At 38.1% G+C, this 24,787-nt stretch overlaps 1 protein-coding gene and 1 pseudogene across 3 annotated transcripts in view; one reads left to right on the top strand and one right to left on the bottom strand.

Moving 5' to 3' along the window:
- Positions 1-3,870: 3,870 nt before the first annotated feature.
- NETO2 (neuropilin and tolloid like 2) overlaps positions 3,871-24,787 on the bottom strand; it is a 57,530-nt gene continuing 36,613 nt past the window's right edge. For all 3 annotated transcript variants that reach the window (XM_074403443.1, XM_039462949.2, XM_039462952.2), the window contains exons 8-9: positions 6,462-6,575; positions 3,871-4,542 (exon numbers count right to left, since the gene is read on the bottom strand). In XM_074403443.1, the coding sequence (XP_074259544.1) occupies positions 3,962-4,542; positions 6,462-6,575 (695 nt within the window). In that variant the 3' untranslated portion in view covers positions 3,871-3,961. The remainder of the gene's footprint in view (positions 4,543-6,461; positions 6,576-24,787) is intronic.
- LOC120366336 (NADH dehydrogenase [ubiquinone] iron-sulfur protein 5-like) lies at positions 12,469-24,091 on the top strand (annotated as a pseudogene).

The following is a 24,787-nucleotide window of genomic DNA, read 5'->3' as shown; positions in this document are numbered from 1 at the left end:
TAGAATGTACGTTGTCTCCTTTAGATTTAAAAAAGATCAGAAGAGCAAAAACATGGGAGTTCTTCCTGCCTAGTATCAAGCCTGTATCCTGTTAACAAACATTGCTTAGTAAGAAATCACAGGTGCCAAGGAATCATGGCAACAAAACTGTAGAACACAGTGTTATATACATTTGAAGAAGAGGGAAAACATAATGCATTGAAAAAATTATAGAATACATTACATTTCAAATCAGAATGACTGACAAGCTTACATGGAACATCTGGGCTGCTACTTAGAAGTGCTTGACTTTTAAAACCTACAACTGACAAAAGCAGGAGACAGCAAAAAAAGAAAGTATTCGGCTAGTTCTTGAGATACTGGTGCTCACTTCACTTCTGTGGGTTTCCGTCTTCTCATTAGTACACGTGGACAAGATAGTCTTTCTTGGGTCTTCAAAGAACACCAGAAACTCGATGATCCTTCTGGGTCTAATCAGTGTGATTCAAGGAATATTATTTTTAATACTTGCAATAAAGTGACATGAACATAGTGAACCCCATTTTGCAATAAGAGCATAATCTCCTTTGACTGAGAATTATTCCTGAAATCACAACCAGGCTTCTCCTGTCCCCTCTTATCAGCGAACATACTTCTGAAACGGGGAAGCATCTTCTCATCAGACATTGGGAGAACCACACAAATGTTCAGAGGCAGACTTTCAGGAGGTTCTTTTAAAGTCTAACAATTCTATGAACCATGGCAAAGACACTGATGTAAGAGCTGCTGGGTTAAAGGAGTCTTTTAAGTCTCTTTTGTGATGTGAAATGTGAACATTCTTTGCTTTTTGTTAAACCTTTAAATTGAAGCTCTGCCCACACACCTTATTCCTACATGCTTTAGGAATATCCTACATACTTTAGATGTTGGGATTAGTAGGTTTCCTGCAATAGATCTGTGGGCACTTGGCGGATGACATGGTGAACTGCAGATGGAAGATAACAGTGACAATACTATACAGGTATCCTTAACGCTGTTTCTGAATTGAAAATATTTACCCCCTCCATATTTGCATTTTGTGTTAGACGTGTTTAACACTGGGGCACTGTGTGGGGTACCGTGTGTGACAGTTAATACTGTGTAATGAAGTCCACAAGATGGCTAAATTTCACGTCTTCTGTTACTAAGTTGTATGGCTTTCATTTCAGTAAGCAATTTGTAAAGTTTTCTCACTGATCTCAAAGATTAAAGGCTGTATATACAGCATTAGCATTATTCTGGCAATAATGCCTAAGATTTATTAGTTCCATTCTCACTTCTTCCAAAAGCATAGACAAATTTAAGAAATAAATGAGACCTAATGCCCATCTATGATTCAATGAAGGCATAACATGTGACAGTCCAAGGCTAGCTTAGCTATTGATCATCTGGTTCTTTAGTTCTATCCCTGAAAATACAGACTCACCCCAAACCAATGTTCCTAGATGACATTAAGTTGTGCCTTCACTGGGTTAAGAGGCACCATTATAACCTCTCTCTGTATTTTGCATCTTTTTTACATTCTGTAGAAATGTTCCTATATAAAAACCCTCATGCTATAGTTCTAGAGGAAACTAGCCTCTGCACATAAGTTTGCTTTCTACTGTGAAAAGCAAAAACTGTTTTAGCAGCCAGAAAATTCAGAACCAAACTTACTGTCTAAACTTTACTTGCTACATTGATTTGTATAAAACTATGTACTTCTGTGCTATTTTACTGTTATATGTCTTCTTTAAAGATTGTATTTTGCAGGTCTTTTTCAAGACCTTTTAAAAGAAAATAGAAATCAAATTTCACAAATAAAAATGTGGTTATAAGTGACTATAGATAACAGTTTAGCATACTGTATTACTTGTTACTATAATCTAAAGATTAAAGATAGGTTTAACACTATTTTAAAAAATGGATATAATTTTACATAGAAAATATGCAAATTTCCCTTTTATCATCATGAAGAATGAGATTATAGTCGTATTTATTATGCTGTTCAAATGTTTGCTGGCACAAGTTACCTACTAAAATGCTTGTTATGCATAACTATTGAAAAAACTTAGCTGTCTCTGGTATTAGTTCATTGAATATTATATGCATCATGTCTTTTTATGTTTCCAAGTTGTACTGTTAAAACAGGAAACTATGCTGACTTAAAAAAACATTTAAATCATGAATACACTATGTGTAGGCTTTTCTGTCTCCTGAATATTATCTACTTTTTTTAAAAAACAAAAGCTTTGATATAAGAAAGCATTCTGAGGCAGTATATATGTATCATATTTAAAGTCACAATTTTCACTAGTCTGAGAGAACATATCTATGCAATATTTAAGAGTTAATAAAATCCAGTGAAACTTCAACTTCTTATTTCATTGAGAATTTACTACCAAAATATAGAAAACAGGAATTTACCTCTTTTAAATGGCATGTCTGTATTACTTACAATTTGATAAATGAGTTCCTTTCTGTACATATCTTAAGATCCACAACCTCAGTGGCATAAATAACATGATTAAAGGATCATGTACAATGTATATTTTAATATAGGATTTGCGTAGTGATTCAGAGCAATAAATATCACACAGTGAAAAACTTATCACAAACTAAATACAGTAACAAAAGGAAAGAAAGGGCTCATGTCCACATTACCAAGGTCTTTACAGTAAGTCATAGTGTCCAGGTCAAACGCGGCATATTTGCATACAAAGCCGCTGATGTGAACACTGAAAGGAATCTGCCCTGGAGGTCTTTCATCCCGATTTAATAAAGTTTGTACAGTATCAAATAATATCAAAAGTCTAAAAAAACACAATGAGCTTTTATGTTTATAAATTATTTTCATATACCATAAAAAAAGTCAAAAGTGCAGGTTAAAAAAAAAGTGAAAGTTGTTTTTCTTGAGAAGAGCTAGAAAAATGTCCTGTCCCAGGTAAGAAGCCGTCTCAAGGCTCACCCAGTTTCTAAAGAATTCCCTTTAACTCCATCCAACCTTGGTTACCATATGCGGTAAGCGAAACCAGTAGAATGGGAGCTATGTAACAATCTAGCAAAGAGAAACATTGAAAATAAATGTAATTATAGGCCTCTCCCAAAGTGAATGAAATGACTGTTTACTGGAATGAATGGGCTATCACTGAATGTGACCATACTTGGGAAACTTCAAAGGCTTGCTACAAGTTTTTATCGTTTTCACATTTTTAGTCATAGCTGGCAATGGTATAAATATTCCAGGATTATGAAATTTTCTAGTATAACTGAGAAAAAATTTAATTGAAAGGTGATAAATCATATCTACTACTTCTCACAGAAAATAAGGACTAAGGGCCCAGTAATTAAAAGGCAGAAGTACAGAGAGATTAGTCAAGAAGAAACAGATGGATGAAATACAACTGGGTCTTAACTGGCACAGTAACTAGCTGTATTTTGACACATTCAAGAAGAAATGCCTATATTGAAGTATGTGGTACATTAACCACTTGTATTTACGTAAGAAACTGAAATGGTAAAACTATGGGCTTATAAAACATAAAATCTGGAGAAAAGAAAAATAAAAGAAATGTAAAGAAAAATCTTAGTTTATTGTAGGATCAAAATATTGACAGAGCTGTATCAGTCAAGAGCAGTATTCCCGTCGCTAAAATGAAAAGGCAGCCCGAGCCTGGCTCCATCCAACAACCTCTTCCAATGCTCTTTAACTGGGTGCTTTCTATAAATGACACAAAGCAGTAGATGATGATTATTGTTCACACCAAATAGAGTAAGTTCCTTGATTGGTTTAACATATATAGACTGCCTGAGAGAATAAAAACATCACCATATGATAGGTTAATGGTAAATCAAGGTCTTCGTAGCTGTGATGGGAGAAAAGGGTTGGCTGCTGGAAACAGTATGGTGTCCTGGAGGCTGCATACATAGACACTTAAGAATTCACATCACCTTTAGCAGAAGATTAGAAGTCAATGGATATGGATGCTTGTGCAGAATCTTCTCGCCCCCTGACATAAATTTCACAGGGAATCTCCTCCATTACTCGGTCTTCTAGGGCCTGCTCAGGGCAGTCGTGTCCCTGTTTGAAAGTATAACTACTTTTCTTGAAGGTGCTATTAAATGTTTTCATTGGCTGTGGTTGTGCAAAGTCATTTCGGAAAGGAAGTTCCATGGAACTGAGGTTGGTCCTGCTTTGTTTGACGCTGGAGGCCTGCGACCCACAGTGGTGGTCGTGAATGCAGCGGGAGGCAGTGGAGGAGCGCCGCATCTTCTGGTAGTTGTCCAATTCTTCCGACAAGTCTGCCAGGTCTGCAGAAATCTCTTTGTCCCTTAATGAAAACAGTTCATAATGAGGAGGATCAAACACTTCTTGGAACCCGGTTTTATTAAAAGCAGTTTTGCAAGCCATGACCTTTTTTCGAGGCTGTTTCACTTGAACTAAAATAGAAATAATGAGAAGGACCAAGACAATCCCTGAAGTAATGCCAATAATTGTCCCATGAGTTTTAGTGATTTGCTCAAAGAGTCCTGCTTTTTTCTTTTCTGTAGAAAGGAAATGAGAAATGTTAAGTTTTCAAAATACAATAATATGAATCCTGGTACAAATTAGTAAGGTATTTTTAGGTAAAGCAGAATACTTGGGCCAAATATACTACAGACAGTGCATTTACAATTAGATTTTTAAACAAAACAACTCTGTTATAATTTCTTGTTCAAGTTACCAACCACAGTATAGATAGACAGGTAATAGAAAAGATAAAGTTCGTGGTCCCATTCTTTAGAAAACGCAGAAATGCACACATTCTGCAAATCAAATCAAATACATAAATATAGACTATGCCAAATAGATACTTTTTTTTCTATCAAGTTTAGCTTTCTGCTTGATGATAGGTTTGACCAACTGCCATGTTCAGGTATACCCACATCTACTGAGGACCCCAGGGAGAGCAAACTAACATTATCAGACTAACCTATCCAGTATATTATCATGATCTACTGTTTTTGAATGATTACTTGAAAACACTTCATGTCAAGTATTTATGACAGCCATATCGGATTATATCACCTTTTCACAGTAAGATATTTACTGAACTCTTACAGCCAGGGACCCCACTCCTTGGCCATAGACAGGAACTGGGTCTCACTGCAGGAAGCGAGCAGTCAGTGAACGAGCTCTGTATTTGCTGCTGCTCCCCATCACTCACATTACCTGGAGCTCTGCCCACTGTCAGATCAGCAGTGGCATTAGATTCTCACAGGAGCAGGAGCCCTATTGTGAACCGTGCATTTGAGGGACATAGGCTATGTGCTCCTTAGGAGAATCCAATGCCTGATGATCTGTCACTGTCTCTCATCAGCCCCAGATGGGACTGTCTAGTTGAAGGAAAACAAGCCAAGGCTCATACTGATTCTACATTATGGTGAGTTGGATAATTATTTCATTATATACAACATAATAATAATAAAGTGCACAATAAATGTAATGCGCTTAAATCATCCTGAAACCAACCCTCCTGACCCACCCATTCCATGAAAAAATTGTCTTCTATGAAACCAGTTATTGGTGCCATAAAGGCTGGGGACTGCTCTCTTAGAGGATAAAAGGTAGATCACATTTAGTTCTGAGACAGTCACCTGACAACCAGCTTGCAGACATTCAACCATTACCACAAGCTGCATTTATCTTTCAGTGAGTACACACTGGGAATGTAGTATAGGAAATGTTGTGAAATTTAAAAAAGCAGTTCATAGAATGTTTCTGCTTTTATGTTGTAAGACTGAATCTGCAAGTCGATTGTTATTAAATAGTGTTTCCACATAATGCAGGCTAACCTCTAAATTATTTTGACAGCTAAATAATGTTTATAATACAAATGACGAACTTCAACAACAGTAGCAAAATAAGGGCAAGGCATACCATGATACACTTTTTTTTTTGAGACAGAGTTTCACTCTTGTTGTCCAAGCCGTAGTGCGAAGGCACAATCTCAGCTCACTGCAACCTCTGCCTCCCAGGTTCAAGGGATTCTCCTATCTCGGCCTCGTGAGTAGGTGGGATTATAGGCGTGCGCCACCACGTTTGGCTAACTTTTTTGTATTTTTAGTAGAAACAGGGTTTCACCATGTTAGCCAAGCTGGTCTTGAATTCCTGACTTCAAGTGATCTGCCCGCCTTGGCCTCCCAAAGTGCTGGGATTATTGGCGTGAGCCACCGCCCCCGGCCATAATACACTTTGAACAACTTAACAGTTCGTAGACAAAAATGCTTTTGTTTAGAGTATTTTTCTTTGCTTTTACCACATCCCAGGTCTATACTCCATTTAAATGAACATTTATATGTTTCCATTTCTGCCAAAGCAGCTATGCTAAGCACTGTTGTAGAAAATAACATTTTAAGTCTTTCCTAATGAAGGGCAATAGTTACTCTTTTCTCAAAAAGGTTGGCCTTTACATCAAACTCACCTTTACAATGATTTTCATCCCAAGGGTATGCACAATTTTGGACACCATTACAGACTAAAGAATTATTGATGCACATGTTGCTATGGCAAAAGAAAGTGCTGCCCGTGCAGGGAGCTGCAGGAAGAGAAAACAGTGTTGTAAAGAGCAGGCATAACACCTGATTTTGATTTATTTTATATATAACAAATCCAACTGTATAAGAGTACTTTCTTACTTCAAAGGCCTTTCCTTGAATAAACTCTGTACTATTCAAACAATAAGACAAATGTCAATATTCTCTGATGCTGGCTCATTCCAACTTTTTCTTATGCTAGGCCCCAAAAGGTCATTTTTAATGAAATGAGAACATGAATGCATTTCCAATGGTTCTTATGGAACCAGTACACAATCTGGTAAATTTTTTTTTTTTCAAAACTTTGACAGACAATGTTGGCAAGGATGTGGAGACACTGGAACCTTTCTGCACTGCTGGTGAGAATATAACATGGTGCAGCCGTAATGGAAAACTGTCTGGAGACTCCTCAAAAAGTTAAGTAGAATTACCTTACGATCCAGCAATTTTACTTTTAGCTATCTACTCCAAAGAACTGAAAGCAGGAACTCAGTTACTTGCATACCAACGTTCACAGCAGCATTATGCACAATACGCAGAAGGTGGAAACAAACAAAATGCCCATTGATGGGTGAATGGATAAACAATGTGGCATGGCATCTACAAGACAATGGAATGTGAGTCGGTCATAAAAAGAAATGAAATTCTGATACATACAAGGACGAAGCCATATATTTCACTTAGCATAATTATTTATAATTACATATTATCGTATGAGAAATACCATAGATTCCACTTATTGAGGTACCTAGAAGAGGCAAATCCATAGAGACAGAAAGTAGAAGAGGTTACCAGGGGCCAGAAAGAGGGAGGAATGGGGAGGTGATGTTTAATGGGTGCAAAGCTTCAGTCTGGGAAGACAAAAAAGTTCTGAATATAGATAGTGGTGATGATTGCACAATAATGTGAATGAATGTTAGTTAATGCCACTGAACCGTATAGTTAAAATGGCTAAAATAATACATTTTGTTATGTTAAGTATATTTTACCCATAACAAAATAAATCCACTCTTCTGAATTCAAAAAAAATTGTTTTTTTGTTTTTTTTTTTAAATGTCCAGGAGAGGAAAGGCAACTTTATTTTTTACTTTATTTGTATGTATGTATGTATGTATGTATGTATGTATGTATGTATGTATTTTTTTTGGCAGGGAAGGAGGGGAAGTCTCCCTCTGTCACCCAGGCTGGAGTGCAATGGCATGATCTTGGCTCACTGCAACCTCCGCCTCCCAGGTTCAAGCGATTTTCCTGCCTTAGCACACAGGCGTGTGCTGCCATGCCCAGCTAATTCGTGGCATTTTTAGTAGAGACGGGGTTTTACCCTTTTAACTAGGATGGTCTTGATCTCCTGACCTCGTGATCTACCCATCTCAGCCTCCCAAAGTGCTGGGATTATAGGCATGAGCCACCGTATGTGGCCAAATAACTGTTTTAAAGACACTAAAGGTATATATGACACTAAAGGAATATAAACCATGTAATTTCCTACTTGTTTAAGTTGTTCTTTCAGCCTGGAATGGCTCTGTTTCTCTTTGTAGCGGCCACCTACTCATCTTTCAGAATCATCTCAAATGTTACCATCTGTGAAAATCCCCTTACTTCTCCTGGGTAGCCAGTCACTCCTGTGTGTTCCTGTCACACTCCACATACTCCTCTACTTGGCACTTCCCCTTGCATATGTAAACCTTTGTAAGAATGGATTATTATTATCAATGGGCTTACTTCTGTTAGGAACTAAATTTCTAGCTTGGAGGCAGGAGTCCGATAGAATAGCATTAAGTATTTCAGTATAAAGAAACAAACAAAACATCTGGAAGTCAAGAAGTGAGACAGCTTATTATTTTCCCATTCAACAAGATTATAGTATGACAGAAGCCCAAAAAACCTTAGCCATTTTTTTCTCACTCTGTTGCCCAGGCTGGAATGCAGTGGTGCCACCTCAGCTCACTGCAACCTTTACCTCCCAGGTTCAAGTGATTTTCCTGCCTCAGCCTCCCCAACTAGCTGTGACTACAGGCATGTGCCATCACACCCAGCTAATTTTTGTATTTTTCAGTGGAGATGAGGTTTTACCATTCTGCCAGGCTGGTTTCAAACTCCTGACCTTAAGTGATCTGCCTGCCTCAGCCTCCCAAAGTGTTGGGATTACAGGCATGAGCCACTGTGTGTGGCCCAAAACTTAACAGTTTTGACTTCTAAAATTGTAGCTGCACAAAATGTATTTCCTGTCTAAAAGATTCTGTACTTTTGATTTTCAGAAAATATTTGCTACATCAAGGAGGGAGAATCGAATATTGCTCTATATTATGCTGACGTACTTCAAATATTTTTTATATTTTCTTTCAGGTTTTTCAAGATACAATTAGTATCTAAAATCTTACTTGACTAATAAGATTTTTTCTAAATATTATCTTTTTCTTAATAAATATGTAATACACTAATTTTTAAAACAGCCATGAGTAGTATTTTTTTTCCCCTCCAAAGAGAAGACTCTTCAGAGAACAGTCATAAAAGTTTGGAATATCTGACCACATTCTCCAATTGCAGTACATTATCAGTAACAAAATGAAAAAAATATTTTTTTCATCCATATGCCTTACCTACTCTATTTCTCAATGGGCTGTGAACATGGGCTGGAAAAACAGGCATTTATTAGGTACCTAGATAACTCCAAAACATAATCTGACAAATGTAGGTCCATAGTGAATATCCAAAATTGCTTTGCTATTAAGAGTATGACCATAATCTCTCTTTAAGCAGAATCCCCTAAATGGTATTATTCACCCAAGTTTCAGTACAACAGGTTAAAAATATAGTCATTATGAACTAGGGTTTGCTTATCCCCTTCCCGCTCCTCACTGTAAGCCAACCTGCAGTTGAGTTTAGACTCGTTCTCTATATACAGCTCAACAGTCTTCACACTAAACTGTTAAGCTTATTCACCTGTGGAGTACTCAGCCACTGCAGTTCAAGTATGAGAACCCCTTGGTGGCTGACATGACTGAAGAGTCCACAATAGCTAGGAACTGTGAAGGAACTTGGGAAATAGCACCATGCAGCAAAGTAGAAAAAACAACGAACTAGTAATTAATAAAAAGAATTTCTATTGTCATTTAGTCCACATATCTTAAGATACTTAATCTCCTTGGGCCTCAGCTTCCTCTTTTAAAACAAAGGGTATAGAATACGTGTCTCTCAGACTTCTGGTTCTAAAATTTGATGAGACTATATAATTAGTGGTCTCAATGATACTTCTGTTTTACATTAAATGCAAATGATGTATATATCTAATAAGTAATTTATCCAGAGACTGTTAACCTGTCAAAATGGTATCACTAAAACCATTAAAATACTTCATGACTCTTAGATAACACTGATGATTCCAACGCTCATCAGAAAGACAACAGTTGTCAGTTACACAAATATGCCATCAGACTGAGGGCAGGGGAGCATCTGGTGGTGTTTTATTCACTTTACAAAATTAGCTAGTGCACTTACTTTTGTTTGTCAAAGATATCATAAAACTGTATTACACAAATTGGGGCACTGAATAATATTAAAAAATGGCCAAGAGAGACATACAGTATTTTTGATTTCCCCATTTTTATAAACCGGAGTTGCTGTTTTTATTTATGTACCACACTGTAATTCTATTACATATGATATAATTGTATATTATATTCTATCTAGTTCACAAAAAGGTGATGTAGAAAAGATAAATCATTTTCAAGGCAAGCTGAATGAGGTAATAAACAGCACTGTGGCTCCTTGGCATTCGGATTTCATGAATAAAACTACCATTAGGTTTTAAGGTTTATCTACAGAACAATATGTGACCTCCACTTTGATGGCTCTTTATAACTTCTAAGGTGACCTTAAAGACAGGTTTCTTGCCCTGTGTTCATCGCTGATTGAGCAGTGAGAGGAAAATGTCCTCAGTTCTCATTATAAATTCTTTACAACTGCTCTCCATATTATTTAAAGCGATTAGAAAACAGCACTGATGCTGTCAGATTTTGTTTCATAGAAATGTGAGTTATATTTTTAATTACACCCACATTAACCTTTATGGCTTTTCACTGGGTAAGCATGGCTGGTGGAAATGGGAATCAAGCATCAGTTATTGATATGGAATGTTAATGGTATACTTCAATTCAAATAATCAAATGATTGAACTAACCATCTTTACATAAATAAAAGATGGCAAAAATAGTGCCAGTTATGAACTGGACTCCACTTACAGCCTGAGGACTTTCTACCTTCTGCCGTTCCTCACTGCTGGGTCATGGTGTGAAAAGGAAGGGGAGGGCTGGGATTTTATGTTCCCCCCAATTTTGATGAGATGTGGCAATAATGCTGAAAGATGGCTGTCCTTCAGCGAAGGCTGCAAGGGTCCCGTGGATAGTACGCCACTGAAAATCACATTACAGGTTTATTCTGACAAAAATATCTGCTGCTGCTTTCACAGTTCTAGTCCTAGAAATTATTCTCCTAAAACTGTATCTTTCTTAAAGAGTGAGGTATATATTAGTATTCAGTGCCTGGGAAGAAGCCAAATATATCCTGATTGCTATTCTGTATCACCTATTTTAGCAAAATTATTCTATTTCAGTTATATCTGCAATCTATAATGGGTAGGCATGAAGTGAATCTCTCACGCAGAATTAGCCCATTTATATAAACCTCTTCTGAAATACTAATTGTTTCCATGGGTGAAATAGAAACAATTACAAATCACTAACAGCTTAGAGGAGAACAAAAGAAATAGTTCAATAATTTGAATTAATGATAAACATGAAAAAATTTACTAATTGTAGCTCTGAAATTTGCTTTTCAAATGGAGGTTTTTCAAGCTGCCTCTTGTTTTTAAAAAGCGCTGTTAAATCCCTAATTTTAATCGTACAAGGGGCGGCTTTCTTCTTTTTCTTGGGTAATACAGCTAAATTTGGGATATAAAGTTAAATCTATTGCAGCCTTACAATTTAAACTTATTCTTACATTTGGTGATGAATTAATATAAAGGTATCATTTGAGGCAGGATTTTCACCTGTTTAACATATTTGTATTAGAAAAAATTAGTGTATATAGAGAAAACACCTTAGCTAAGACACATTAGAAAAGAATTTCTCATTGTGGATAGAGACCAGTGCTGCCCAAAATAAATGTGAGTAAAAAATGTGAGCAAGTAGCCACATTAAAAAGTAAAAAAGAAATTGGTGGAATTAATTTGACTTATTTAGTTTATTTAACCCAACATATCTGTGCAGATAGAGTTAACATAGCAGGCCTGAGGGTGTTACCTTTAAAAGGTTCTGCTTGCAAGGCTGGCCCTTGGGTGGCATCCATTCTCTAACAGATAAGGGTACTTCATTTTACCTAAGCTTTGTATAAAAAATATCATTTACGCCAAATACTTTCTTTCCTGCTGAGAGCCTGCAATTTTGATACATACAAAGCAGCGGGTGCCCATGTGACCAGACCCCGACAAGAACTCTGGGTGCTGAGTCTCTAACAGTGAGTCTCTGTTTCTCTGGGCAGAAACACTGCACATATGCTACCGCATTTTTGTTTTTCTTGGAGGCAGAGTCTCACTCTGTTGCCCAGGCTGGAGTGCAGTGGCATAATTCATAGCTCACTGCAGCCTTAACCTCCTGGGCTCAAGTGATCCTCTTGTCTCAGCCTCCAGAGTAGCTGGAACCACAGGTGTGTGTCACTGTGCCAAACTCACTTAAAACTATTTTTTTTTTTAAAGAGACGTTGTCTCATTATGTTGCCCAGGTGGGTCTTGGGCAATCCTCCTACCTTGGCCTCCCAAAGGGTGGGATTTAACAGGTGTGAGCCACTGTGCCCAGCCCATGCACATTTGCTGTTGTTGAAGAAACAGGCATGCTCAGGATGCTCCTCATGGAAAGGATGCGGTATGCAGACCTGAGCAAGGGTGGGTCCAGACCCTGGCGGTCTCTCCCTGGCAGCTTCCTTTTGTTGTCGTCCGTGCCAGCTGTGAATGCAGTACAAATAAATGCTGGGTCCTAGAGTCCTTCCAGCAAGGCACCTAACATGGGGTTGCTGTTGGGAGCCCCGAAACAATTTCCAAAATACTCTCATTTTAACATATAGCATAAAATTCTGTTAGCGGGATACTTTACATTCTTTACTTCATACCGAGCCTCTGACATCTGGGAGGCATTTTTCCAATAACAGCACATGTCAGTTTAGACGGGCCATGTTACAAGTGTTCAGAGGCTGCAAGTGGCTGGTGGACACGGGACCAGACAGCGCAGGTGCAGAGGCTGGGCGCAAAACCGAGGGAGCAATAAGAAGGCTAAAAGGCTTGCCTATTAGCTATGTCTTTGTATAAAGCACTGATTTGTCGTTATTTGACATAGTGAAACAGCTTCTGTACAGTTTTTAAAGTTTGAACAGTTCTCAAATTTAAAAAGTTTTAGGAACATGCTCAGGTTCTTTCCATGGTGAAGGAGTGGCGGCAGCACAGTTCACTCATGGCAAGTGACACTGATGAGCTCCTGACGTTTTCAGCTGCCCGAGGAGCTTGCCGTGTCCAAAACATGACACTTTCCCCATCTCGTCTGTTCAGCTTTCATTTTCCAAGTAAGTCAGAGTCAAAATTGTAGGTGTCTGACTCATTCTCTTAGCTTTCATTCTTGATGAGTCACTGAATCCTGTGGATTCCGCTCCCCACTCTTCTGTCCTCACTGCTCCAGCTTAGGTTCAGACCTCCATGGCTTCCTGCTGTGACTATGGAAATAAATTCTTAACTCGTCTCCACGCCCCAGCTAAGGCACCTGGGCTAAACATGTCATTGTATAGTGCAAACTCCCCGATGCCTACAAGGTGAGTCTATGTTTTCCCTTTGATTTTTTTCCCAAAGGGCTTCCTATTCCAGTTTTAATCTACCTTTCCTGCCTCCTTTCTCTGTCACTCCCTTTACCACACTTCTTGTGGTCCATCTTAGCTCTGGTTCAATGCCTTTGTTCATTTTATTGCTTCTGTCTAAAATAACAGCCTCAATGAACATTTCTACCTTCAAAATACACCTACTCTCAAGGACACACTCAAAGGACCTGCACTCAAGGACCACCTCCTCCATAAATGATGGATGCTGCCTGCTTGAAGGAGCTTGGATATTTAATAGGAGAACATTTTGTTTTATGTCTCAAAGGGTCTTCATCACGGTCAATCCTGCATTGTCACTATTTGCCTATGTCACCTTACCTAACTGGAAAACCCTTTAGGGCCGGTACTGTTCCATGCATGTTTGTATCTTCCAAGCATCAAACACAGTAACTCACACGACAAATGTCAAAGAAATGAATGTAAAAGCAGGTAGGAAGGCTGGCTGGCCAAACTGGCTTCATAACCCAACTGACCATCTGTCATCTCATGAAGTCCTTTAAAGTTCTAGATAAAAGAGTTCAGCTATGAGAAAGCCTGTACATGGTCATAAACAGTCATGATTTTAATACAGAATCCATGAAATAATATGATGACTTAAAATTACAAAATTGAGAAAAACTATTAATTTTCAAATTTGTCAAAAAATTATACTTTTGTATTTAGAAACTGTATATTTGCACAAATCATGTAACTTATCATTATACCATATTCATCAGTCAGGATATAAAAGCTAAAACATTCCTCTCAAGACAACAGATAAGATATGCCACTTATAATTTTAAAATATATGTGATGCGAACATACAAACTCAACTGTATCTTTGTCTTAAAACAGTATTTTTCTTCATACAGGAGATGAATCTAAAAAAACCAGACAGTTGGAGAGGCTAACCAGCCCTGCCCGAATGTAGACTAAAGTTAAGGGCCAAATTCAAGTAAAACAATGATGGTATTTTGGAAAGCAGATTTTGCCAAAGCTACTGTAATATAATCTGCACTTATGATAAGCAAAATAAGAAAATTAGGAAGTACTGACATATCACTTGTATTTTATTTTTTTAAACCTTAGCTAATTGGCTGAGGAGTTTAAGGAGACAGAAAGGCAAAGAAATAGAGCAGAACCAGTTTTTCCTGGTGTGAACTTATTTATTTGATTTTTCAGGAACTAAAGCAAGGTGCTTTTTTAGACGGAGTTTTTTCACTTTTGTTGCCCAGGCTGGAGTGCATTGGCATGATCTCAGCTCACTGCAACCTCCACCTCCCGGGTTCATGTGATTCTCCTGCCTCAGCCTCCTGAGTAGCTGGGATTAGGGGCATATGCCACCATGACCAGCTAATTTTTTTTGTATTTTTAGTAAAGATGTGGTTTCATCATGTTGGTCAGGCTGATCTTAAACTCCAGACCTCTGGTTATCCACCTGTTGGTCTCCCAAAGTGTAGGAATTACAGGCGTGAGCCACTGTGCCCAGCCTAAAGGAAGGTTTTGTTTATTTATTTATTTTTGAGACGAGTTCTTGCTCTGTCACCCAGGCTGTAGTGCAGTGGTACAATCTTAGCTCACTGCAATCTCTGCCTCCTGGGCTCAAGTGATCCTCCCACCTGAGACTCCTGAGTAGCTGGGACCACAGGTACATACCACCACCTCAGCTGGTTTTTGTATTTTTAGTAGAGATGGGATTTCATCATGTTGGCTAGGCAGGTTGGTCTCAAACTCAAGCGATCCATCCGCCTTGGCCTCACAAAATGCTGGCGTTACACGGATGAGCCACTGTGCCTGGCCTAGGAACCCAAAGGAAGAATCCTAAAATCTGTCCTCAAAATTTCTCCATGTTAAGTTGTGGTGGTTGTCTGTATATGAGCTACAACCCTTAATAAAAACAAGTTCCCACATGCTTACCAAATAGTGAAAATAACTTTTAAAAACTTAAGCAGTTCATAAAAACATAATCTCTGTGGTAACAAGAACATATCTATAAAATATGCACAAAAGAAAATGTGAAAGGAATTAAAACTTGTCAATACAAAAAATCAATTAAGGAAAAGAAGACAGTAAGGGGAAGAAATGAGAGACAGCGAAGCTATAAGTAACAAAATGGCAGAAATCCTTCCTCATCAGCAATTAGTTAAACATAAATAAACTCTCTAATCAAAAGAGGAGATTGCAGAACTGACGGTGAAAAACAAGATCTAAATATATGCTACCTGTAGGACACTCCCTTTAAAGATATAAAAAAGTTGAAAGTAAAAGGATGGACAAAGATATTCCAAGCAAATAGTTGCTAAAAGAGGTCTGGCGTGGCAATACTAGTCTTGGATAAAAAAGGACATGGTGTATTAATAAAAGGGTCAATTCACCCATAAACATATATGGACTAAAAATCAAAACAGCCCTAAAATATATGAAACAAATACTGACAGAACTGATGGCAGATGTAGACACTTACAGAATGGTAATTGGAGACTTCAACACTCCCATTTCAATAAAGCATAGAATGACCAGGCAGAACATCAATAAGAAAATAAAGAACCTGAACACCACTACAGACCAAATGGACCTAACATTCCACCCAATAGCAGAATGTGCATTTTTCTCAAGTATGTATCAGTTTCTGGAATAGATGATGTATGTTCAGCCACAAAACAAGTCTTAATATATTTTAAATAACCAAAATCATAAAAAATTTATTTTAGAATCTAAATGGAATGAAACTAGACATCAATAACTGAAGGAAAATTAAAAGATTCACAAGTCTGTTGAAATTAAACTACACACTCTTACACAACTTTTAAAGTTGTGATCTCAAAAAAGAAATCACAAGGGAAATTATAAAATATCTTGAGACAAATGAAATCCAAAACATGTCAAAACTTAAGGGGAGTGGTAAAAGCAGTAATAAAAGGGAAATTTACACCTGTATACGTTTGCCTACATTAAAAAAGAAACAACTTAGATCAATAGCTTAACTTTATACCTTAAGGAACTAGAAAAAGAAGAACAAACTAAATCCAAAACTAGCAGAAGTAACAAAATAATAAATTAGACAATAAAAAAAATAGAAAATACAGCAAAAATAAAAAACCCAAAATTTGGTTCTTTGAAAAGATCAACAAAACTGACAAGCCTTTAGTTAGAATTATTAAGAAGAAAAAAATTTCAAATTATTAAAATCAGAAATGTTACTGGAGACATTACTACAGATCTTACATATATAAAAAGAATCGTTAAGGGAATACTCAGAACAACTGCATGCCAACAAACTGACAACTTAGAGGAAATGGTTAAATTCCTAGAAACACACAATCAAACAAAACCACATAATGAAGCAAAAGAAAATCTCAATAGGCCTAAAACTAGCAAGGTGATTAACAAAACAATCCAGAACTTCTCAACAACAAAAAAAGGCTCTGGACCACATGGCTTTACTGGTGAATTCCACTAAACATGTAAAGAATTAATACCAGTTGGTTGATTATTGGGCAAAATGGCTGAACAGGAACAGCTCTGGTCTGCAGTTCCCAGTGAGATAAATACAGAAGGTGTGTGATTTCTGCATTTCTGAATACATTTCTGAACTGAGGTACCTGGCTCATCTCATTGGGACTGGTTAGACAGTGGACATAGCCCAGAGACGGTAAGCAGAAGCAGGGTGGGGTGTCACCTCACCTGAGAAGCTCAAGGGGTCAGGGAATTCCCTCCCCTACACAAGGGAAACTGTGAGGGACTGTGCCATCAGAGATGATGCATTCTGGCCCAGATACTATGCATTTCTCATGGTCTTTGCAACCTGCAGACCAGGAGACTCCCTCGGGTGCCTACCCCACCAGGGGCCTGGGTTTCAAGCACAAAATTGGGTGGCCATTTGGGCAGACACTGAGCTAGTCGCAGGACTTTTTTTTTTTTCATGCCCCAGTGGAGCCTGGAATGTCAGAGAGACAGAACCGTTCACTCCTACAAAGGAGGCTGAAGCCAGGGAGCCAAGTGGTCTATCTCAGTGGATCCCACCCCCATGGAGTCCTTTAGACTAAGATCCACTGGCTTGAAACTCTCACTGCCACAAAGTAGTCTGGAGTTGACCTGGGATGCTTGACCTTGGTAGCAGAGGGGGTGGGGGTGGGCATCCACCATTACTGAGGCTTGAGTACATGGTTTTACCTTCACAGTGTAAACAGTGCCACAGGTAAGTTCCAACTGGGTGGTGCCCACCACAGCTCAGCAAAGCTGCTATAGCCAGACTGCCTCTCTAGATTCTTCCTCTGTGGGCAGGGCAACTCTGAAAGAAAGGTAGCAGCCCCAGTCAGGGGCTTATAGATAAAACTACCATCTTGCTGGGACAGGGTCCCTGGGGGAAGGGGTGGCTGTGGGCACAGCTTCGGCAGACTTAAATGTTCCTACCTGCCAGCTCTGAAGAGAACAGTGAATCTCCCAGCACAGTGCTAAAGCTCTGCTATGGGACAGACTGCCTCCTCAAGTGGGCCCCTGACCCCCTTGCCTCCTGACTGAGAGACACCTCTCAGGAGGGGTCTACAAACAAGAGCTTCGGCTGGCATCTGGTGGGTGCCCCTATGGGATGTGGCTTCCAGAGGAAGGAACGGGCAGCAATCTTTGCTGTTCTGCAGCCTCTGCTGATAATACCCAGGCAAACGGGGTCTGGAGTAAACCTCCAGCAAACTCCAGCAGACCTGCAGCAGAGGGGCCTGTTAGAAGGTAAACTAACAAACAGAAAGGAATAGCATCAACATCAACAAAAAGGATGTCCACACATAAACAACATCCAAAGGTCACCAACATCAAGGAACAAATAAATCCACAAAGACGAGAAAAAGCCAGCACAAAAAAGCTCAAAATTCCAAAAACCAGAATGCCCCTTCTCCTCCAAAGGATCACAACTCCTCTCCAGCAAGAGAATAAAACTGGATGGAGAAAAACAAACAAACAAACAAACAAACAAACAAACAAAACTGGATGGAGAATGAGTTTAATGAATTGACAGAAGGTGGGTTAAAAACAAACTCCTCTGAGCTAAAGGAGCATGGTTTAACCCAATGCAAGAAAGCTAAGAACCTTGAAAAAAGGTTAGAGGAATTGCAAACTAGAAAAACCAGTTTAGAGAAGAACATAAATGATCTGATGGAGCTGAAAAACGCAGCATGAGAACTTCGTGAACCATACACAAATATCAATAGCTGAACTGATCAAGCAGAAGAAACGATATCAGAGACTGAAGATCAGTTTAATGAAGTAAGATGTGAAGACAAGAAGAGAGAAAAAATAATGAAAAGGAATAAACAAAGCTTCCACGAAATATGAGACTATGTGAAAAAACCAAACCTACATTTGACTAGTGTACCTGAAAGTGACAGGGAGAATGGAACCAAGTTGGATGATGGTCTTCAGGATACTATCTAGGAGAACTTATCCAACCTAGCAAGACAGGGTAACATTTAAATTCAGGAAATACAGAGAACATCACAAAGATACCCCTCAAGAAGAGCAACCCTAAGACACAAAATTGTCAGATTCACCAAGGATAAAATGTAGGAAAAAATGTTAAGGGCAGCCAGAGAGAAAGTTAGGGTTACCCACAAAGGGAAGCCCATCAAGACTAACAGCAGATCTCTCTGCAGAAATCCTACAAGCCAGAAGAGAGTGGGGGCCAATATTCAACATTCATAAAGAAAAAAAATTTCAATCCAAAATTACATGTCCAGCCGAACTAAGCTTCATAAGCAAAGGAGAAATAAAATCCTTTACACACAAGCAAATGCTGAGATTTTTGTCACCACCAGGCCTGCCTTATAAGAGCTCCTGAAGGAAGCATTAAATATGGAAAGGAAAAACCAGTACCAGCCGCTGCAAAAAGCTACCAAATTGTAAAGACCATCAATACTATGAATAAACTGCACCAACTAATGGGCAAAACAACCAGCTAGCATCATAATGACAGGATCAAATTCACACATAACAATATTAACCTTAAATGTAAACAGGCTAAATGCCCCAATTATGACACAGACTGGAAAACTGGACAAAGAGTCAGGACCCATCAGTGTGCTGTATTCAGGAGACCCATCTCATGTGCAAAGACACACATAGGCTCAAAATAAAGGGATGGAGGAAGATTTACCAAGCAAATGGAAAGCAAAAAAAAAAAAAAAAAAAAAAGTAGGGATTGCAATCCTAGTCTGTGACAAAACAGACTAAAACCAACAAAGATCAAAAGAGACAAAGAAGGACATTACATATTGGTAAAGAGATCAATGCAACAAGAAAAGCTAACTATCCTAAATATATATGCACCCAATACAGGAGCACCCAGATTCATAAAGCAAGTTCTTAGAGACCTACAAAGAGATTTAGACTCCCACACAATAATAGTGGGAGACTTTTAACACCTCACTGTCTATATTAGACAGATAACAAAAATTAAGACACTTCAGAAAATTAAGAATATTCAGGACTTGAACTCAGCTCTGGACCAAGCAGACCTAACAGACATCTACAGAACTCTCCACCCCAAATCCAGAATATACATTCTTCTCAGCACCACATCACACTTACTCTAAAATTGACCACATAATTGGAAGTAAAACACTCATCAGCAAATGCAAAAGAATGGAAATCATAACAAACAGTGTCTCAGACCACAGTCGATCAAATTAGAACTCAGGATTAAGAAACTCAAAACCACGCAACTACGTGGAAACTGAACAACTTGGCCTGAATGATTACTGGGTAAATAACAAAATTAAGGCAGAAATAAATAGGTTCTTTGAAACCAGTGAGAACAAAGACATATGTACTAGAATCTCTGTGACACAGCTAAAGCAGTGTTTAGAGGCAAATTTATAGCACTAAATGCCCACAGGAGAAAGTGGGAAAGATCGAAAATCGACATCCTAACATCATAATTAAAAGAGCTAGAGAAGCAAGAGAAGCAAACCAATTGAAAAGCTAGTAGAAGACAAATAACTAAGATCAGAGCAGAACTGAAGGAGACAGAGACATGAAAAACCCTTTGAAAAAATCAATGAATCCAGAGCTGGTTTTCTGAAAAGATTAACAAAATAGATAGACTGCTAGCTGGATATTCACATGAAAAAGAATGAAGTTGGAATCTTACCTTACACTGTGTAGAAAAATTAACTCCAAATAGATCAAAGACCTAAATATATTACAAGAGCTAAAACTATAAAACTCTTAGAAGAGAACACATGAGAAAAGCTTTATGACATTGGTTTTGTCAATGATTTCTTGGATATCACACCAAAAGCAAAGGCAACAACAACAACAAAAAACACAATAAATTGGGCTTCATCAAAATTAAAAACTTTTATATCAAGGGAGTGAAAAGACAACAAACAGAATGCAAAAAAAGTCTGCTAATCACATACACAATAAGGGATTCATATCCAGAATATGCAGAGAATGTCTACAACTTAAAAAAAAAATTCAAAAGTGGGCAAAGGACATGAAGAGACCTTTCTGCAAAGAAGATATACGAATAGCCAAGAAGCCCATGGAAAAATGCTCAACATTACTAATTAGGCAAATCAAAACCACAATGAGATGCCACTTTACACACATTAGGATGGCTATTATCTAAAAATATGAAAAATAACAGGTATTGGTGAAGATGTGAAGAAACTGGAAACCTCTGCGCATTGCTGGTTGGTGTGTAAAATGGTGCAGCCACTGTGGAAAAGTTTGTTGGTTCCTCAAAAACTTAAACACAGATTTGCCATATGATCCAGCAATTCTACACAGCAGCATTAATCATCATAGCCCAAAGGTAGAAACAATCAAGTGTCCATCAACAGATGAATGAATTTATAAAGAAAATGTAGCATTTATATATGGAATATTATTCAGCCTTAAAAAAGAAATTCTTATACATACAACATTTACGAACCCTGAAATTATTATTCCAAGTGAAATAAGCGAGACATAAAAGGACAAATATTATATGATTCTATTTATATGAGTTACCTAGAATACGGAAATTCATAGAGATAGAAAGTAGAATAGAGGTTACCAGGTGGGGAGAAAAAAACGGGAAGGAATTGTTTCATAGGTACAGAGTCTTAGTTTGGGATGCTAAAAGTGCTCCAGACAGACAGTGGTGATGGCTGCACAACAATGTGAATGTACTTAATGCCACTGATTTGTATACGTAAAAGTGATTAAAGGTAAATTTTACGCCATGTATATTTTGCCAGAGTTGAAAAAAAAAAGCTACAACTTTCCTGGAAGGGTATTTGGCAATATCTAACTAAACTATACAACTTTTTAAACCAAACAATCCCACTTCTAGGAATTTATCCTGATGATATGTCTCCAACAATATGAAAAGATAGACACATAATATTATTCATTGTAGCTTGTTTATAATTGCAAATATTGGGAATAACCTACATGCTCGTAAGTAGAAGATGAAATAAAGTTGGTATATACAATGTTCTATTATGCAGCTATAAAATAAGGATGTGCTGTATGGATTGATATGGAATGGTTTCCAGGATATAGTTTTTTGTTTTTTTTTTTTTTTGAGACAGGGTCTCACTCTGTCACACAGGCTGGAGAGTGCAGTGGCCTGATCTTGGCTCATTGCAGCCTGTACCTCCTGGTTTCAAGCAATTTTCATGCCTTAACCTCCCTAGTAGCTGGAATTATAGGCTCGTGCCACCGTGCCCAGCTAATTTTTTGTATTTTTAGCAGAGATGGGGTTTCGCCATGTTGTCCAGGCTGGTTTCAAACTCCCGACCTCAAGTGATCCGCCTGCCTTGGCCTCCCAAAGTGCTGGGATTACACGTGTGAGCCACTGCACTTGATCAGGATATACTTTTAAGTTAAAAACATAAAGTATAAAAGAATAATGCTGTCCTTCACATAAGAAAAAGATGGCACATAAGAAAATACACGTGTATCTGCTCATTTGTGCAAAAAGAAATCCCAATAGAGGGTAGTAATGGAAGGCAGAGAATGAAGGTGGCAAAGACACTTCTAAGTGTCCCTCTTGGGATGTGGGCTCTCTAGGAACAACAAGTCATATTCCCAGAACCCCTACATAAAAACAATTTACAGTAACCACGATGTGGGGGGAACACAAAATGAAATATAAACCACTAGTCTGAGTAACTGGAAAACACTATTTTGACAGTAAAGCTAAAGACAAAAAGAACTGTACATAGGTACTTTGTTAGGAAATTTCTCACAGGGATATGGATTAGTGATTGCAAAGTTACTTTTTGTGTATATTAGGATAAACAAATTAATCCATTTCGGATAATTAGGTTTCTCATTGTAAGATAAATAAACGAAGAAAAGGCTCCTTGGAAATACAGATGGTCTAGGGCTTCATCCAGCACTGCCATAATGTAAAAAAAATGATTAAAAACCTATTAATTGGGTACGTTGAGAGGACACAGGAAGCAAACTGAAGGAGTTCCCAACGGCTGAAGCTCAGGCTTTGAGCAACAAAATAATGTAACACAGAATTTTTTTTTATTGGTAAATTTAATTTTTACTTTTTAGACAGTCTTACTCTGGTTGCCCAGGCTGGAGGGCAGTAGTGTGATCTCAGCTCACTGCAGCCTTGACCTCTTGGGCTCAGGTGATTTTCCTACCTCAGCCTCCTGAGTAGCTGGGACTACAGGTACCTGCCACCACGCCCAGCTAATTTTTGTATTTTAGTAGAGACAAGAGTTTCACCATGTTGCCAAGGCTGGTCTCAAACTCCTGACCTCAAGTGATCTGCTGCCACAGCCTCTCCAAGTGCTGAGATTATAGGAGTGAGCCACGATGACTGGTCATAATAATAATATTAATATTATAATAGAATAAAATAAATATCCATGAGTCCATACTGATATAATTATTAATAACTGAATAAGTGAAAAAAAAAGAAATAGCTTTTCTCACAGCAGAATTCTAATGAATGTATACAGAAGGAATGATCGAAGTGGAAAATCATGATTAGGTAAACCCTACAGTAGTAACTGTTACAGGCAGAAGCCATCAATGGATGCTAAAATTAGTGAGTGAGAAGGTATCTGCATAGTCTCAAAGAGACTTATTAAATAGAAAGGAAAAAAATAGCAACTTTTTAGTGAAGGAAACTGTCAGACAGCACCTTAACAAAGTGATCAAAGTTAGTATCACAAGCAATAAGACAAAATGATACCATCTACTAACTATACAAGCTGAATATGTAAAAAAAAAAAAAAAAAGAGTCGTCCTGAAGCGGAGACCAGAGAAGAGCCAAGGGCACGAGCATCATATAGCCATGCTTTCTTGGACGTGCAGAAAAGGTTTGGCATTAACCTAGATCGGTGGAGGACAATCAAAAGTGCTGAATAGCCCTACAAGTTTCCTACTCGATGCCATGCTTTTGAAAAAGAATGGACAGAATGTGCACATGGAATCGGTACTATCCAGGCAGAGAAAGAATGCAAGAGAGAATATGATGATTTCACAGAGTGTATACTTCGGGAAAAAAACGATGAAACGTATGGATACCATCTGGAGGCAACGGGAAAAACTGATGAAGGAAGGGAAGTACACCCCGCCACCTCACCACATGGGCAAGGGGGAGCCTCAGCCCTGAGCAGACACAGCTACTGATATCTGGAGGCCGATTTTCATGTTCTCTGTTCGCCACTGGAAAGGTTGTTTATGGAAAACCTCCTTGTCAAAGTGTGTGAAAATCAAGTATTGCTCCCTAAAAAAAAAAAATGATACCATGAACCCCTGCTTCACTGACATGATGTATTTAGAAGGACACAACATAGTTTCTGTTGTATTCCTGACAGAAATACACAGCCTCAAAGGAATCCCTAAGAAACATTAGACAAACCCAAACTGATGGACATTCTACTAAACTGGCTAGTACTCTTGGCAATGTGCCAAGGAAAATGCAGCCAGAGTAACTGTCACAGATGGAGAAAGGGTTACTTGACAACTAAAAGCAATATGGGAAACTGGATCATAAAAGGACTTTCCTGACAAAACTAGAGATACCAGAATCAGGTCTACAGATTAGTTAATAATACCGTATCTGTGTTAATTTTCAGTTTTACTCTGGCTTTGAGAGATGTTGGCATTAGGAGAATCTGAGTGAACGGCACATAGGCAACTCTATCATTTTTACAATGTTCTCTAAGTTTAATGTTATTTAAAAAGAAAAAGATCTATGTTGTATTTAAATCTTTGATGACCACAGTTTAGTGGATTCATAACTATTCACCAAGCTAAATTTATACTACTGTTAAGTTAGAAAATCTTGAAAGTGTAAGTCCTCACT

The sequence above is a fragment of the Saimiri boliviensis genome, chromosome 1, assembly GCF_048565385.1.
Source record: "Saimiri boliviensis isolate mSaiBol1 chromosome 1, mSaiBol1.pri, whole genome shotgun sequence".
NCBI classification, from domain to species: Eukaryota; Metazoa; Chordata; class Mammalia; order Primates; family Cebidae; genus Saimiri; species Saimiri boliviensis.
This window is presented reverse-complemented; position numbering and strand designations above follow the sequence as displayed.